The sequence below is a fragment of the Nannospalax galili genome, unplaced genomic scaffold (genome assembly GCF_000622305.1).
Source record: "Nannospalax galili isolate Female #2095 unplaced genomic scaffold, S.galili_v1.0 scaffold107, whole genome shotgun sequence".
In the NCBI taxonomy this organism is placed as follows: domain Eukaryota; kingdom Metazoa; phylum Chordata; class Mammalia; order Rodentia; family Spalacidae; genus Nannospalax; species Nannospalax galili.
In genome coordinates this window covers 2373990-2387959 of record NW_008358490.1, presented here as the reverse complement: position 1 = coordinate 2387959, position 13970 = coordinate 2373990, and the positions used below count along the sequence as shown (strand labels likewise).

The following is a 13970-nucleotide window of genomic DNA, read 5'->3' as shown; positions in this document are numbered from 1 at the left end:
CTATATCATACTCTCTCCTCCCAAGGCTAAGGAACCATTTCAGAAAAGGGGCCAGAAAGACTGGAAGGGCCAACAGCCAAGGTCACCAATGACTTGCTGATTACTTCTCATTCTTCATCTCATTTGCCTTACTAGTGACATGTAACACAGGTGTACTCCCTCCTTGGACCACCATCCTCACTTGCTTGGCCTTTGAGACACATTCTCTCTTAGGTCTTCTTTGACCAGATCATCCAGTCTCCTTTAACCATTCTTGCCCATCTCCAAACACTTGGTGTTGGAATGCCCATGGTTAGACCTCAGGCCATGTCCTTTATTTAGTTCCACTCATTTTCCAGTTTCCCTTAGTATTAAATATTATACTTCTACTGATTTTTCTGCATTCCAGTGGAACTGTCTCCTCTTGCTCTGTCATCCTTCTCCTCCCTCCTGCAGCTGTTTCTCTTGGTACTGGAGCCTGAACCCAGAGCCTTGTGCATGCTAGGCAGGTACAGATTAGGTACTTGGATGAGTAATATGCATCTAAAGTTTAACATGATCTCCTACCTGATGACTGCAACTGCCTTCAGCTGGTTTCTCTGTTTTCCTCATCTCTCTATATTGTCTGCCTAGTCTAGTTTTAACACAGCAGCCAAAGTAATCTTGCTAAAATAGAAGTCAGATCAGATCATTTTCCAGGTAAACCCCTCCAACGGCTTCCCAGTTACTCAGAGGAGAACCTAAATCCTTGCAATAAGGAATTAATTTTATTATTTTAATTATTACATTTACATTATTAAATATTTTAAATTATTTAAACATTAAATTATGAAATATTTAATAATTACTTTTAATCATGTGTGGGGGGGGTATGGTGCAGATGCACATGAAAGTCTTAGGCACTGGGTCCTCCTGAGGCTGGAGCTACAGGAAGTTAGGAGCTGTCAAATATGGGAGTTGGTAACTGAATTCGGGTCCTCTGTAAGAATAGTATGTGCTCTTAATTACTGAGTCATCTCCCAAATGATACTAATTTCTGTTATTATCTAGTAAATAATCTTTGAAATAGAAATATCCCATATAAGTGTTTCAAATTCATTTTTTATTATGTAGGGCAAAATCTGCATATTCTTTAAAAAAATTTTTTTTGAGACAGGGTCTCATTATGCAGCCTTGTCTGGCCTGGAACTGCTTGTGTAGACCAGGCTGGCCTCAAACTCACAGAGATGGCCTGCCTTTGCCTCCTGAGTGATTAAAAGTATGCACCACCAAGCCTCATTAAAAATTTTTCATTTAGAAATTTACTTTTGGTTGATATAAAATTCTCATCTTTCTTTTAAGCACCATTTAAGACATAACTAGTCTCATTGGAATGAATAATGAACATGAAATATTAATGAAGTCATAGGTGGGTTTCATTGTGTTAGGTACAACTGTTCCTAGAACTTAAGTATCTGCAAGCTTTGGTAGATTGCCAGTTGGACTAGAATTTGAGAGAAAGGAAGGTAATGTTGCTTAGTGATAGAGTACTTGCCTAACATTTGCAAGGCTCTAGGTCCAATTCCCAGAACCATCTAGACACCCACAATTACAACTATTATTTTATAAATGAACATGAGGTCTTCTCCAAAGGAAATTAAAAATTTTTTTGACCATCCAAGATAGATTATATTTTATGCTTACCAGTTGACTGAAGAGTCAGTCTGTATATGTTCTCCCCAGAAGATTTAATGGAGATAGAACTAGCCACACAAGGGCTGTCACCCACTTCCTCGACACCAAAAGGCTCTATTAGTTCTGCAAGAACTGAGGAATAAAATCCTTCAAGTATTGACTTGTGAAAGAATACTTTTCTGATGTAAGCTATTCCTTTTTTACTAAAAATAAACAACAAACATCAAATAATTTGGATAATTCAGCAGCTTAAATGAGCATGTATATGAGCATATGATTTACAAATAAATAAAATAGACCATCCCTAGCTAACAAATGAACTTTTGGCTAACATTTGTTCAAACTCATTAGTTGTCAGCAAAATGGCATTTACAACAGTGGGACACAATTTTTCACTCTAAAATCAGCAAAGATTATCTATCTATCTATCTATCTATCTATCTATCTATCATCTATCTATCAATCAATCATCTATCTATCATCTATCTATCTGACTACCTTTTTAATGCTGAGGATCAAACCTAGGACCTCATGAATGGTAGGCAAGTGTTCTACCATTGAACCACGTCCTCAGCAAATAAGTATTTTAAAATGACAGGGTTCAGTAGTGGTGCTGATTGAATGGAAATAGATACTCGTCCACTACTGATGAGATTGTAAATGAAGACAAACTTCCTAGAAAGCAATTTGACACCATGTATTAAGAACACACACATTATTATCCCCTTCCCCATCCTGATTCCCTTGGTCTGTGAATATGTATCTATCTTTTAAAAAAATTGCATTGATTGATTGATTGATTGATTGATTGTGTGTGTGTGTGTGTGTGTGTGTGTGTGTGTGTGTGTATGGGTATGTTTGTGCCACTGCATGTGTGTAGAGATCAGAGGACACGTGGGTTCCAGGAATGGAACTCAGGTTGTCAGGCCTGGCAGCAAGCACCTTTACCCACCAAATCATCATGCTGGTCCTCATCTATATCTACCTCAAGGAAATACTTGAAATACAAGGATATTCATCACAGAATTACTGTGAAAGTTAGAAATAGGAAGTGCCAACAAAAGCAACAGCTACAGAGGCTGGAGAGATGACTCAGCGGCTAAGAGCACTGGCTGCTCTCAAAGAGGATCCAGGTTCCATTCCCAGCACCCACATGGTCGCTTAGCAACCATCTGTAACTCCAGTTCCAGGAGATCTGATGCTCTCTGCTGACCTCCGAGGACACTGCATACATGGGTGAACTTACATACACGCAGGCAATACACTCATACGCATAAAAATAAAACATTTTTTAAAAAGCAATGGCTACTGGGGCTGGAGAGACGGCTCAGCGGTTAAGAGCACTGACTGCTCTTACAGAGGACCTGGGTTTGATTCCCAGCACCCACATGGCGGCTACGAACCGTCCTTAACTCCAGTTCCAGGGGAATCCGAAGCCCTCTTCTGATCTCCGCGGCATTGCACGACACGGATGCACTCACATACATGCAGGAAATACACTCATACACATAAAAAAAAAAAGCAATGGCTGCTATACAGTTTACCAGAGGAAAAGGTAACGACTAAAGTGGTGTGTACAGAGTTTTAATGACACAGGAAGATGGTCCTATTACAATGCTCAAATGAAAAGAACAAAGTGGAAAGTGCTGGAATGCATGCGGAAATGTTAAAGTGCCCTGTTGGTGATTCAACAAAATGATTTCAGTGCTCTTTCTCATCATTTTGTTACCTTTAAAAAATGATAATTCATGCGGGACATGGTGGCACATGCCTTTAATCCCAGCACTTGGGAGCCAGAGGCAGGTGGATCTCTGAGTTCGAGGCCATCCTGGTCTACATAGCTAGTTCCAGGCCAGCTGGGGCTACAGGGAGACCCTGTCTCAAAAAGACCAAAAAAAAAAAAAAATTCATTCTGGCAAGATGGGTCTAGGTTGACTACTTTTCAAATACATGAAGCTTTTTTTCTTTTTTAAAGACAATCTTGGTATATAGCCCAGGCTAGCCTGTATGTAACCCAGGCTCAACTTTAACTTAAAAATATTATTTATTATTTTATTTTATGTGTATGAGTGTATTGCCTACATGTATGTAAGTGCACCCATGTCATAAAATGCGCGCAGAGGTCAGAAGAGGGTGTTGGATCTCCTGGAACTGGAGTTACAAATGGTTGTTAGCTGCCATGTGGGTGCCGGTAATCAGACCTGGGTCATCTGCAAGAGCAGTCATTGCTCTCAACCGCTGAGTCATCTCTCCAGTCCCTCACCTTGAACTTTTTTTTTGAAACAGGCTCTCCCTGGGCTCTCCCCAGCTGGCCTGGAACTCACCCTGTAGAACAGGCTGACCTTACTCTTACAGAGATTGCCTGTCTTTGCCTCCCAAGTGCTGGGATTAAAGGCATGCACCACTATGCCCAGCAAACTTGAACTGTTTTAAAAATTGTGTACAGTGGGACTGGTGAGATGGCTCAGCAGTTAAGAACTCTGTCTGCTGTTCAGTACCCAGCATCCATATGGTGGCTAACAACCATCCCTAACTCCAGTTCTGAATATCAGATGCTATCTTCTGACCCTCCCAGGCACTGCTCACATGTGGTGCACATATATGCAGGCAACCAAACAAAACAAAACAGAAAAAGAGAATTAAGCAGAATTATTTAGCCACTTGAGAAAGCAAGAAATTCCCACCCACAATCCAGTTACAGATAGAAAGCAGAATCTGATTGCTGAAAGATATAATTTCTATGAATAAGTTTTTTCCTTCTTAATGGAGCTTGTCAAGCTGAGTCTAATATTCACATGAATGATAAAAAGCCAAGAAAAGCCAGCAAGAGGCATAGATTTACAAGTATTACATAAAGTGATATAGACATGGTAAACATCAAGACAAGGACATCAGGGAGACTGAAGAAACCATAATGGAGAGGCTGAGGCAGGAGGATCACCAGGAATTCAAGACCTGCTTAGGCTACATAATGAGACCTTACCTTACTGCACCTCACCACAAAAAAAAAAAAAAGGAAATAGACTAGACACAGACCAATGTAAACACAGAAACTGTGCTATGTCACAGCACCATGATGTAGATCAGTGGATCAGTGTGGAGAGGGGGAGCCCAGACAGACAACTGATTGTCCACGTATCAGTGAAGAAAATCATATCCCTACTTGACACCATACGTAAAACCTGTTCTAGACAGATGGCAAGCTTTGAAATGAAGAGCAAATGATCAAAATTGTTATGTGAGAGAGTAGTTAAACTGTGGTCCATTTGTATGAATGAATTGCAAATACAGCTATCAATGTGAAGAAAATTTTTAAAGCATATGGAAGGCCAGTGAGATGACTCAGTGGGTGAAGGTGCTTGCTGCAAAGCCTGATGATCTGATTTGATCCCTGGGACCTACATGGTGTAAGGAAAGAACTGACTCCCAAAGCTGTCCTCTGACCTCCTCATGTTCTCTCTCACTCTCTCTTTCTTTCTCACACACAAATAAATGTAATAATTTTGCGAAGCGTATGGAAAATTAAATCATAATATCATATGAAAAAGGCAAGTTCTGAGAATGTACATAGCTAACCTAATAAGTTTTAATACACACACGTGCTAAAGAGTTCTAGAATGTTAACATAAAATACAAGATGATGTTTATTTGTGGGGAACAAAGGTAGTGCTGGGGTAGAGCAGAGAAGCAGGAAGCACAGAAGTGCTGCCTAGGAGGGCCACTAGAGGGATGGAGGGCCCAATACTGTGGTTGGCTTCAGAGACAGTATGGCCCAGCAGTTGCCACTAGCTGGAAGAGGACCCAGGGCTCCATCTGGAAGACCTTTGGCCTCTTTATCGCACTTCTCTTCTCCCACTTAAACTCCTAAGATCAGAATGAGGGTGAATAAAGAGCAGTAGTGGGGGAAAGATTCCAGGTGGAGAGGACAGCATGTGAAGAGTCCCAGGGCCAGAGGAACAAGACCAGTGAGATAAATAAAGCAAAAGAAAAGCAGAGTGATAGCAGTGTAGTGATGACAGCGGAGAGGTCATTTGAGAGTGAAGCCCAGGAAGAGCTTTGAGTCCCACTAAAGAATTTGAATGGTATTCTAAGAGGAACTTCCCCAGGTTCTCAAACAAAGAGTTCAGCCCCCTCGTAAACACTTTCAGTGCTTGCTGATTCATGTCAAGGGTGGTAATCCGGTGGTAACCACATGTCTGTCTTGCTTCTTGGGCTCCAGGTGTGCACGGGCTTGGAAATATTCCTCCCTCAACCACAGCATCTACCTTGCAAGTAGTTAGTGTTGAATCAGTTTTGTAAAGTGGAGGAATGCTCCCACTGCTTCCCCCCTGACTGCCTAGATGTCTGCCTTTGGCCTATTGCTGGTCTCCTTCTTTGGACTCTCCTATTCTTTTTTGGTCTTTTTGAGACAGGGTCTCTCTCCCTGTTGCCCCAGCTGTCCTGGAACTCACTGTGTAGACCAGGCTGGCCTTGAACTCACAGAGATCCATCTGCCTCTGCCTCCCAAGTGCTAGGATTAAAGGCGTGTGCCACCACGCCAGGCCTAGACTCTCCTAGTCTTAACTGTCCAGTTGAAGTTCTATTTGCACCCCAAGTCTGTGATCCTGGCTCTTTGCTCACATTTTCTGTCTTATAGCTGCCTGTTCTCTAGTTCCTGTGCAAATCCAAATCCAGGCAAAGTAATTGGATCTGATCACAGATTGTGCTGTTCTGGTTTCAAATATTCAGGTCCTTAAAAAGAATGATCATATGCTTTAAAAATAATTATAAGGGGCTGGAGAGATGACTCAGTGGCTAAGAGCATTGACTGCTCTTGTAGAGAACTTGGGCTTGATTCCCAGCACCTACATGGCAGCTAACAACCGTTGGTAACTCCAGTTCAAGGGGCTCCAACACCATCTTCTGATCTCCTCTAGCATTGCATCACATGGGTGGACCTACCTACATGCAAGCAATACACCCATACACATTAAATAAAAATAAATAGAAATAAAAAATAATAAAAATAATTATAAAAGTTATTATTAACCTTAAAATAGTATTAATATGTTCATATTTTTTGTTGTTTTTTATATTTTATTATTTATTTTATTTTATGTGTATGAGTATACTGTCTGCTTGTAAGTGTACCCATGTGCAGTGCCCAGCGAGGAAGGAAGAGGGTGTCAGATCCCCTGGAACTGGAGTTATGGACAGTTGTTAGCTGCCATGTGGGTGCTGAGAATTGAACCCAGGTTGTCTGCAAAAGCAGCAAGTGCTCATGACTGCTGACCCATCTCTCCCGTCCCTTTGCTTTTGTTTTTTGAGACAGGGTCTCACTATGCAGTCCTGGCTGACCTAGAACTTGCTATTAGATGAGGCTGGTCTTAAACTCTGAAATCTGTCTGCTTCTGCCTCCCAAGGGCTAGGATTAAAGATATGTACCACCACACCCACATTAACCTTTTAAAAACTGATTTAATAAGTTTTCTCTAAGGAAGTACCCACATAGACATGGACTGATCTGAAATGTCATGAACAGATAAATTGACCTGAAGTGTACAAAAGCCATGAAATAAACAAAATAACTCGGGACAACTGACACACTATTCTTAGAGATAAAAAGTTTTCTAACCCTATTAAAAATACAGTTAGTATTTCTTATATTATGCCTGATTCCTATATTCATTTCTGCTTCTAAGCGAGCATGGTTTTGACTGTGGATAAGGCATGTACTGACAGCCCAGAACACATATAACGTAGAGATTTCATCCTACTATAATAATGGGCCCATATCTTTGGGACAGAGTAAGTATTTCAGTCTGTTTAAGCTACTGTAGCAAAATACCTTAAACTAAATAACAATAAAAATATGTTCCTCACAATTCTAGAGGATGGGACATCCAAGGTCAGGGTGTCAGCACTTTCTGTGTTTGGTTAAGGGGCCATTTTCTTGTCCATGAACGGGGTGTTCTGCATCTATCCTCACAGGGTAGGAGGATCCAGCTAGTTCTCTGGGTTCTCTTTTATAAGAGCACTAATCCCATTTATAAGGGCAGAGCCCTTATGCCTACTCATTCCCATAACACAACCTTGAGGGTTAGGATTCAATGTAGAATTTTGTGGGACTACAACCATTCAGACCACAGCTGTAAGTCTCTGGTAATCCCACTTTGCTCTCTCTCTTTTTGTTGTCATTTTATATTTGGTGGTTATAGAATTAAAATCATCCTTAAAAGAGTTTTTAGACTTTAAAGATATTGTTAAAGCTCATTGGCTCCTGCCAAAATCTTAGAAGTAAATGTTCCTGAGAATTCTGTATAATACCCTATCATGCATTATATCATGAAAGATGGTTCCCAACATATTAGAATACCTGTCTCTAGGAAATAGGATTATTGTAGTTGAGTAAAGATTGGACAAGAATGTCCAGTGTATCCAGGATATTTTGGTATTCAGGATAAGGAACACACATTCCTATAGTTTAGCCTGATGGTACTGATATAAATGGTACCGTTTCTATAATTCAAACATCATATAAGACAACTTGGAGTTCATAGTGTACTTTGACTTGAAGGATGTAAAAAAGTATGAGCCGGGCGTGGTGGTGCATGCCTGTAGTCCCAGCACTTGGGAGGCAGAGGCAGGCGGATCTCTGTGAGTTCAAGGCCAGCCTGGTCTACATAGTTCTAGGCCAGCTGGGGCTACAGGGAGACCCTATCTCCAAAAGACAAAAAGAAAAGTATAAAGATTCTATTGGACCAAAAAAATCCTAAAAAAATAGGCTCAAAATTTAGATTCTAAAGATTATTATGCAACCTAAATAAGTGTAAGCAAATCATTAATTACCTGAAGTGTATTGCTTTTCCATAGTGAATATTTTTGAACTTCTTTTTATACATAGTGGAGGGAGACTCATTTTGAGGTACATAAGCAAAAAAAAGTATCTCCCTGGGAGAGATATACTGTGGGGCAAGTGCAGTTTCAAATCCCAAATCAGGACTCTAGAATTAGAGAAATAAATATTGTGTATTTTAAGTATTTTATGCTTCAATTATAATGCAATTCAAATAACAGAATTTTTCCCATTCATATCAAAACAATACTGTTTTATTTATCGATTGGAGTGCAAAATCAATGTGGTCTCTGAATATCTTTGAAGGGAAATTATATTCTTCTGCTGAGGAAGAAAAGGAATTCTGGTAATAAAGACTCAGTTTGACGGGCTGGAGAGATAGCTCAGTGGTCTAAAAAAATAGGCTCAAAATTTAGATTCTAAAGATTATTATGCAACCTAAATAAGTGTAAGCAAATCATTAATTACCTGAAGTGTATTGCTTTTCCATAGTGAATATTTTTGAACTTCTTTTTATACATAGTGGAGGGAGACTCATTTTGAGGTACATAAGCAAAAAAAAGTATCTCCCTGGGAGAGATATACTGTGGGGCAAGTGCAGTTTCAAATCCCAAATCAGGACTCTAGAATTAGAGAAAAGTAAATATTGTATTTTAAGTATTTTATGCTTCAATTATAATGCAATTCAAATAACAGAATTTTTCCCATTCATATCAAAACAATACTGTTTTATTTATCGATTGGAGTGCAAAATCAATGTGGTCTCTGAATATCTTTGAAGGGAAATTATATTCTTCTGCTGAGGAAGAAAAGGAATTCTGGTAATAAAGACTCAGTTTGACGGGCTGGAGAGATAGCTCAGTGGTCAAGACCACTGGCTGCTCTTGCAGAGGACCCAGGTCTCCCAGAACCCACGTGATGGCTAACTCCAGTTCCAGGGTATATGACACCCTCTTCTGGCCTTAGTGGGCATTGCATGACATGGGTGCATTTATATACATGTAGGCAATAAATACACTCATACACATAAAATAAAAGTAGTAAAATATTTTTAAAGACTCAGTTTGAGCTTCATGTAGCTTTTGGAGGAGGCTGCAGTGGAAGAGTGTATAAAGACCCGATTTCTATCATAAGGATTGGGAGGTGCAGATTTCAGTGTTGGGTTCTCTGTCTATGGTGACACTATCCCGAATGCACTGGATCTCATCAGAATTGGGTTCTTAATTATTTAGGAAGGACCCTGTGAAGCATCTCCTCTCTGCTTCTGATGCTGAGTCTCACGCTCTGTGCTGTGAATCCTGGCTCTGGTCTCTGCTGGCATGTTCCTTTCCCACCTTCTCTGACCCATAGACTTTCCCGAAAGGTCACCTTTGGCCTAGATTTCTGACCTGTTGGTCTTTTCAAAGTTCACTTCTCCAATCCTGAGCTGCTCAGTTTGGGGAACTTTTAGTGAGAAAACAGAGGAGTACTAGCCTCAGAGAGGTTGGAGCTGACATTGTTGCTAGGTGGCAAATGATGGGCTAGTAGTGCAGTCCGAGGCTACATCTATCAGGTAGTGCCTCCAAGACACATTTCTGTCATATTATTCCTATCAGTTTCTGAATTTTGGGGACCCACCAAGAATGGAGGAGAACGGGGAATAAGGTGACTAAAAGGACAGATCCTGAAGCCAGCTGCCTCAGATTCTAATAGATGAACAGCTGCACAATTTGGGTACTTATTTATCCTCTGTGTCTCATTTTTTCATAAGTAAAATGGAGATAGTTGTTATAAAGATGATGAGTTCACAACAGTGTGTGACACATGCAGAAAGAGCTAGTGATCATTATTTTTTTTCCCAGAGGGGATGCATGTTCAATGTGGAAAGAAAGGTAACCCATTGCATAATGGCGTATGAGAGTCTTAAACTTGTCCCAAGTATAAACATTCTTATAGTTTTTCCATTTTAGCAATTTCAACTTTCACTGAAGGCAACTAAATTACTTTCTGTAAAATTGTGAAGTTAGAGAAAAGCTGATGTAGCTGGGGTTTGTTATTTCTACCAGACTGTTCACATTGTCTACTTTGTACATTTGCAGAATCCACACCCCAGGCTTAAGCAACGTGCATGGAGGCATCTCACCCTCTCCCACAAGTTCCTCTCTTCACTTTGCGTATGTATCTCAGACAGAGGATGCCAAAACGCTATCCTATCTAACTGCAGACTTGGGTTGGTGTGTGGATTGATCTTTTAAAAATAGATTCATCCTATGGTCTATTTTCTTTAAAACAAAGACCAGATTTTATTAAACCCCAGTGAAATATGTTTGATTCTTGGCTATTTGCTGATGAATATCAATTTCATGACTGTGTGCTAATGATGAGTTCCTGGGCATATATACCTTCATAAATAGCACATTACACATTGTAATTATTCCAAAGTCTCTATCTATTTATCATCTGTGCAGGACAGAACTCTGTCCTATGCTGGCATTAGGAAAAGAAGGTGGGAAGGTTTAGCATGGAAGAAGAAAGGTGAGTCAGAACTCACGTTTCCTCATGGCCAACCTTGGGGGTAGAAAACCCACTTTACTGGGCCTGAATTGCTAGTAACAGATATAGTTTAGAAGAACTGATGTTTCTCTCCTGTGAAAGCACTGCATGAGGATATCCTGGGTGGGACTGGACATATATAACCCTGTGTGGGACTTAGTGAAGGTTTTGGAGGGGTTCACGCATATGGAAAAATTCTTTCTTTAGCAAAATACACTAACAAGAGTTTGTCCTAAGGAAAACGCCTTCCCATTGCTCTGTGTATAGACTGTGTCATCTATTCTCCAAATAAGGTAAACCGTTTCAATGCATCATGACACTGACCTGATCAAAAATACTGGTAGAAGTCCCAAAGGCTTTAAGTTTTGGACCAGGGTCAAAGTGATCTGGATTCAGTTTGTGTATGAATCCCAAGTGGTCATAGTACAATGTGAAGATTTTATCATTAAGTTTTCCAATCTTAGTATATCTTCCTAATCCTGTTAGGGAATAAACAGAAATCTCTTGATATTGATATAATACAACTAGAAATTGTACTTGTAGAATACTGTACCTGTAAAAACTTGTTTAAATTAAGTGGTGGGAGTAGGGCTCTGAGACTCACAAATTAGTGAAATACATGTTAGTGTATGTTACATTCTTGGAAAGCCTTTTGCCGGTTCCACATCACTACAGAACATGTTCACCAAAGTGGGTGAGCGGAACAGAGTAAAGGGGTATCTAGTTGAAGGATCTAGAGAAAAGGAATTTAGTCTCTCTGGTGGTACTTTCTTTTCATGAAACTAGCAAATTCCAATTCTGACTTGATAGATGCTGTGAGAAAACAATACTTAGGGTACCAACAATTATCAATAGGTATAACTGCAATGTTAAACCCAAATTGGGTATGTTGAGGTCTTTACATGTATGTATGTATGTACATATGTATGTATGTACGTATGTATGTACGTACGTATGTATGTATATCTTTTTAATGCAAAAATTCCAAGAAGTTTTGGGGCTCAGTTCCAGCTTGAATTTTCTGTGTTCTAAAACCAAAGTGTATTGTGTTGTCAGCAATAGGGTCTTACCATGTAGTTGTGATAGGCAACCAAGAGCAATGACAATAGCCCATATTGTTTTGAGGGCCTCTAAGGCCTCCCCAACCAGTAACACATAAGGAAGCATCCCACACCCATCACTGAGATGTTCATTTAATAATCCATGTCTTTTGGGAGATGCGTCATCTAACAATGCAGAGTACCTTTGTTCAAACTCCCCTTAAAAAAACTTTTTTTTTTTTAAATTAGCTTACAAAATAGTGGGTTTCCATAAGGGGTTTTCATACATTTTTAGCTTTGGTTAACCCATCTGCATCCTCTTTTTCCTCTGTCTTCCCGATCCCCATCCCCAGTTAAACTTTTAACTGCTAGTATTCCTGCCCCCTGACCTTCCATAGTACATGTGTACTATCTCGTTCCCATTTAAACCCCTTCCCCTCCCCCTCTCATGGGCCCTTTTTAGATTCCTGACCTTTACAGGCATTCCAAGTTAAGCACACAGATCTAGCAATTTGAAGCTGGGATCTATATATGTGAGAGAACATGAGCCATTTGTCTTTCTGGACCTGGGTTGCTTCACTTAGTCCATTTTCCAGGTCTCTCCATTTTCCTGCAAATTTCATTTTTCTTTACAGCTAAATAAAATTCCATTGTGTAAATGTACTACATTTTCATTATCTAGTCATCAGCTGATGGGCATCTAGGTTGATTCTATTTCCTAGTACTGTGTGCAGAAGGGCTAAGGTGGAGCTGTTGGTCTCTGCATAGCCTCAGTGTTCTTGAGGTTCTGGCATGGAAGAAAGGTGGATGTAAATCCTTTCCTGGTGGTTCCCTGGAACCCCTGGACTCTACTATGGTCTTTTCTGGTCCTGCAGGTCAGGTATATGTGAGGAGCAGCACTTCCCTTGAAGTTTTGGTCCTCTCTCCTGAGCAGCTTTATTCTGCAGGTGTTCTGGTGAGTGTGGCCATATTCACTTAGCAAAGCCAGCACTTCTCTGGAGAAAGAGTCCCCTCTTCTGGATGGAGCTAGGAAAGCCATGTCTGAGGATGAGTAAGGCCAGGCTGATTTTCACACACCACTCCTTTCTTGGCTCTTTCTCCTGTTCTTGACCCCTGGGACTCAGTGCTTCATTTTTTCTACTCCCATTAACATTCATCCAGGTTTAAGATTTGAAATCCAATTTTATGTGGATGATTCTCAAATTTAAATCCTTAATTCTTTTCCTTGAAGTCCAGGCTAACAGTGATGAACTACCTACCAGCCGCTCTAAATCAATGTGGCAAGGGATTTCAACAGAACTCAGCATTTTTAACCTTCAGCAAACCTCTCTTATCCCCAGTCTTCCTTTGATAACTGCATTTTTCCTATGGCTCAGTTAAAAAACCTGTGTCATCCTGAATTCTTCTTCTTACATTCTACCTGTATCTAATCCATCAGTAAATCCTATTGACTCTAGCTTCACTGTAAGATGTTTCTTGACTTATGATGGAATTATATCCTGATAAGCTAATCTTAAACTGAAAATATCAAAAGTCAAAAAATGCATTTAATACACTTAACCTTCTGTGATGGCTAATCTTGGTTGTCAACTTGACTGGCTCTGGAATTAACTAAGAGGCAAGGCTCTGGGCACATCTGTGAGATTTTCTTGATCAGATTAATAGAAGTGAGAAGACCCACTTCAAGTGTGCACAGCAGCTTCTGGTGACAGCCCAGATAAAAGAAAGCTGCCTGCTTGCCTCTGCATATCACTGGCAAGCTCGTCTACTCTGTGAGTTTATCTGCTTTGTTGCTGACACTGCTACTGCTGATGTGGCCATCCATTGTGATCATCAATAGATTTTTTTCAGTTTATTATTTATTTAATAACCACATACTTAGAAGAAGCATTTCATTACAACAGCATTGA

At 40.1% G+C, this 13970-nt stretch overlaps 1 protein-coding gene across 1 annotated transcript in view; it reads right to left on the bottom strand.

Annotated features, from left to right (window-relative positions):
* Catsperb (cation channel sperm associated auxiliary subunit beta) overlaps positions 1-13970 on the bottom strand; it is a 116601-nt gene that overhangs the window by 27857 nt on the left and 74774 nt on the right. The window contains exons 15-17 of the mRNA XM_008821753.1: positions 11345-11499; positions 8957-9111; positions 1663-1856 (exon numbers count right to left, since the gene is read on the bottom strand). Of these exons, the coding sequence (XP_008819975.1) occupies positions 1663-1856; positions 8957-9111; positions 11345-11499 (504 nt within the window). The remainder of the gene's footprint in view (positions 1-1662; positions 1857-8956; positions 9112-11344; positions 11500-13970) is intronic.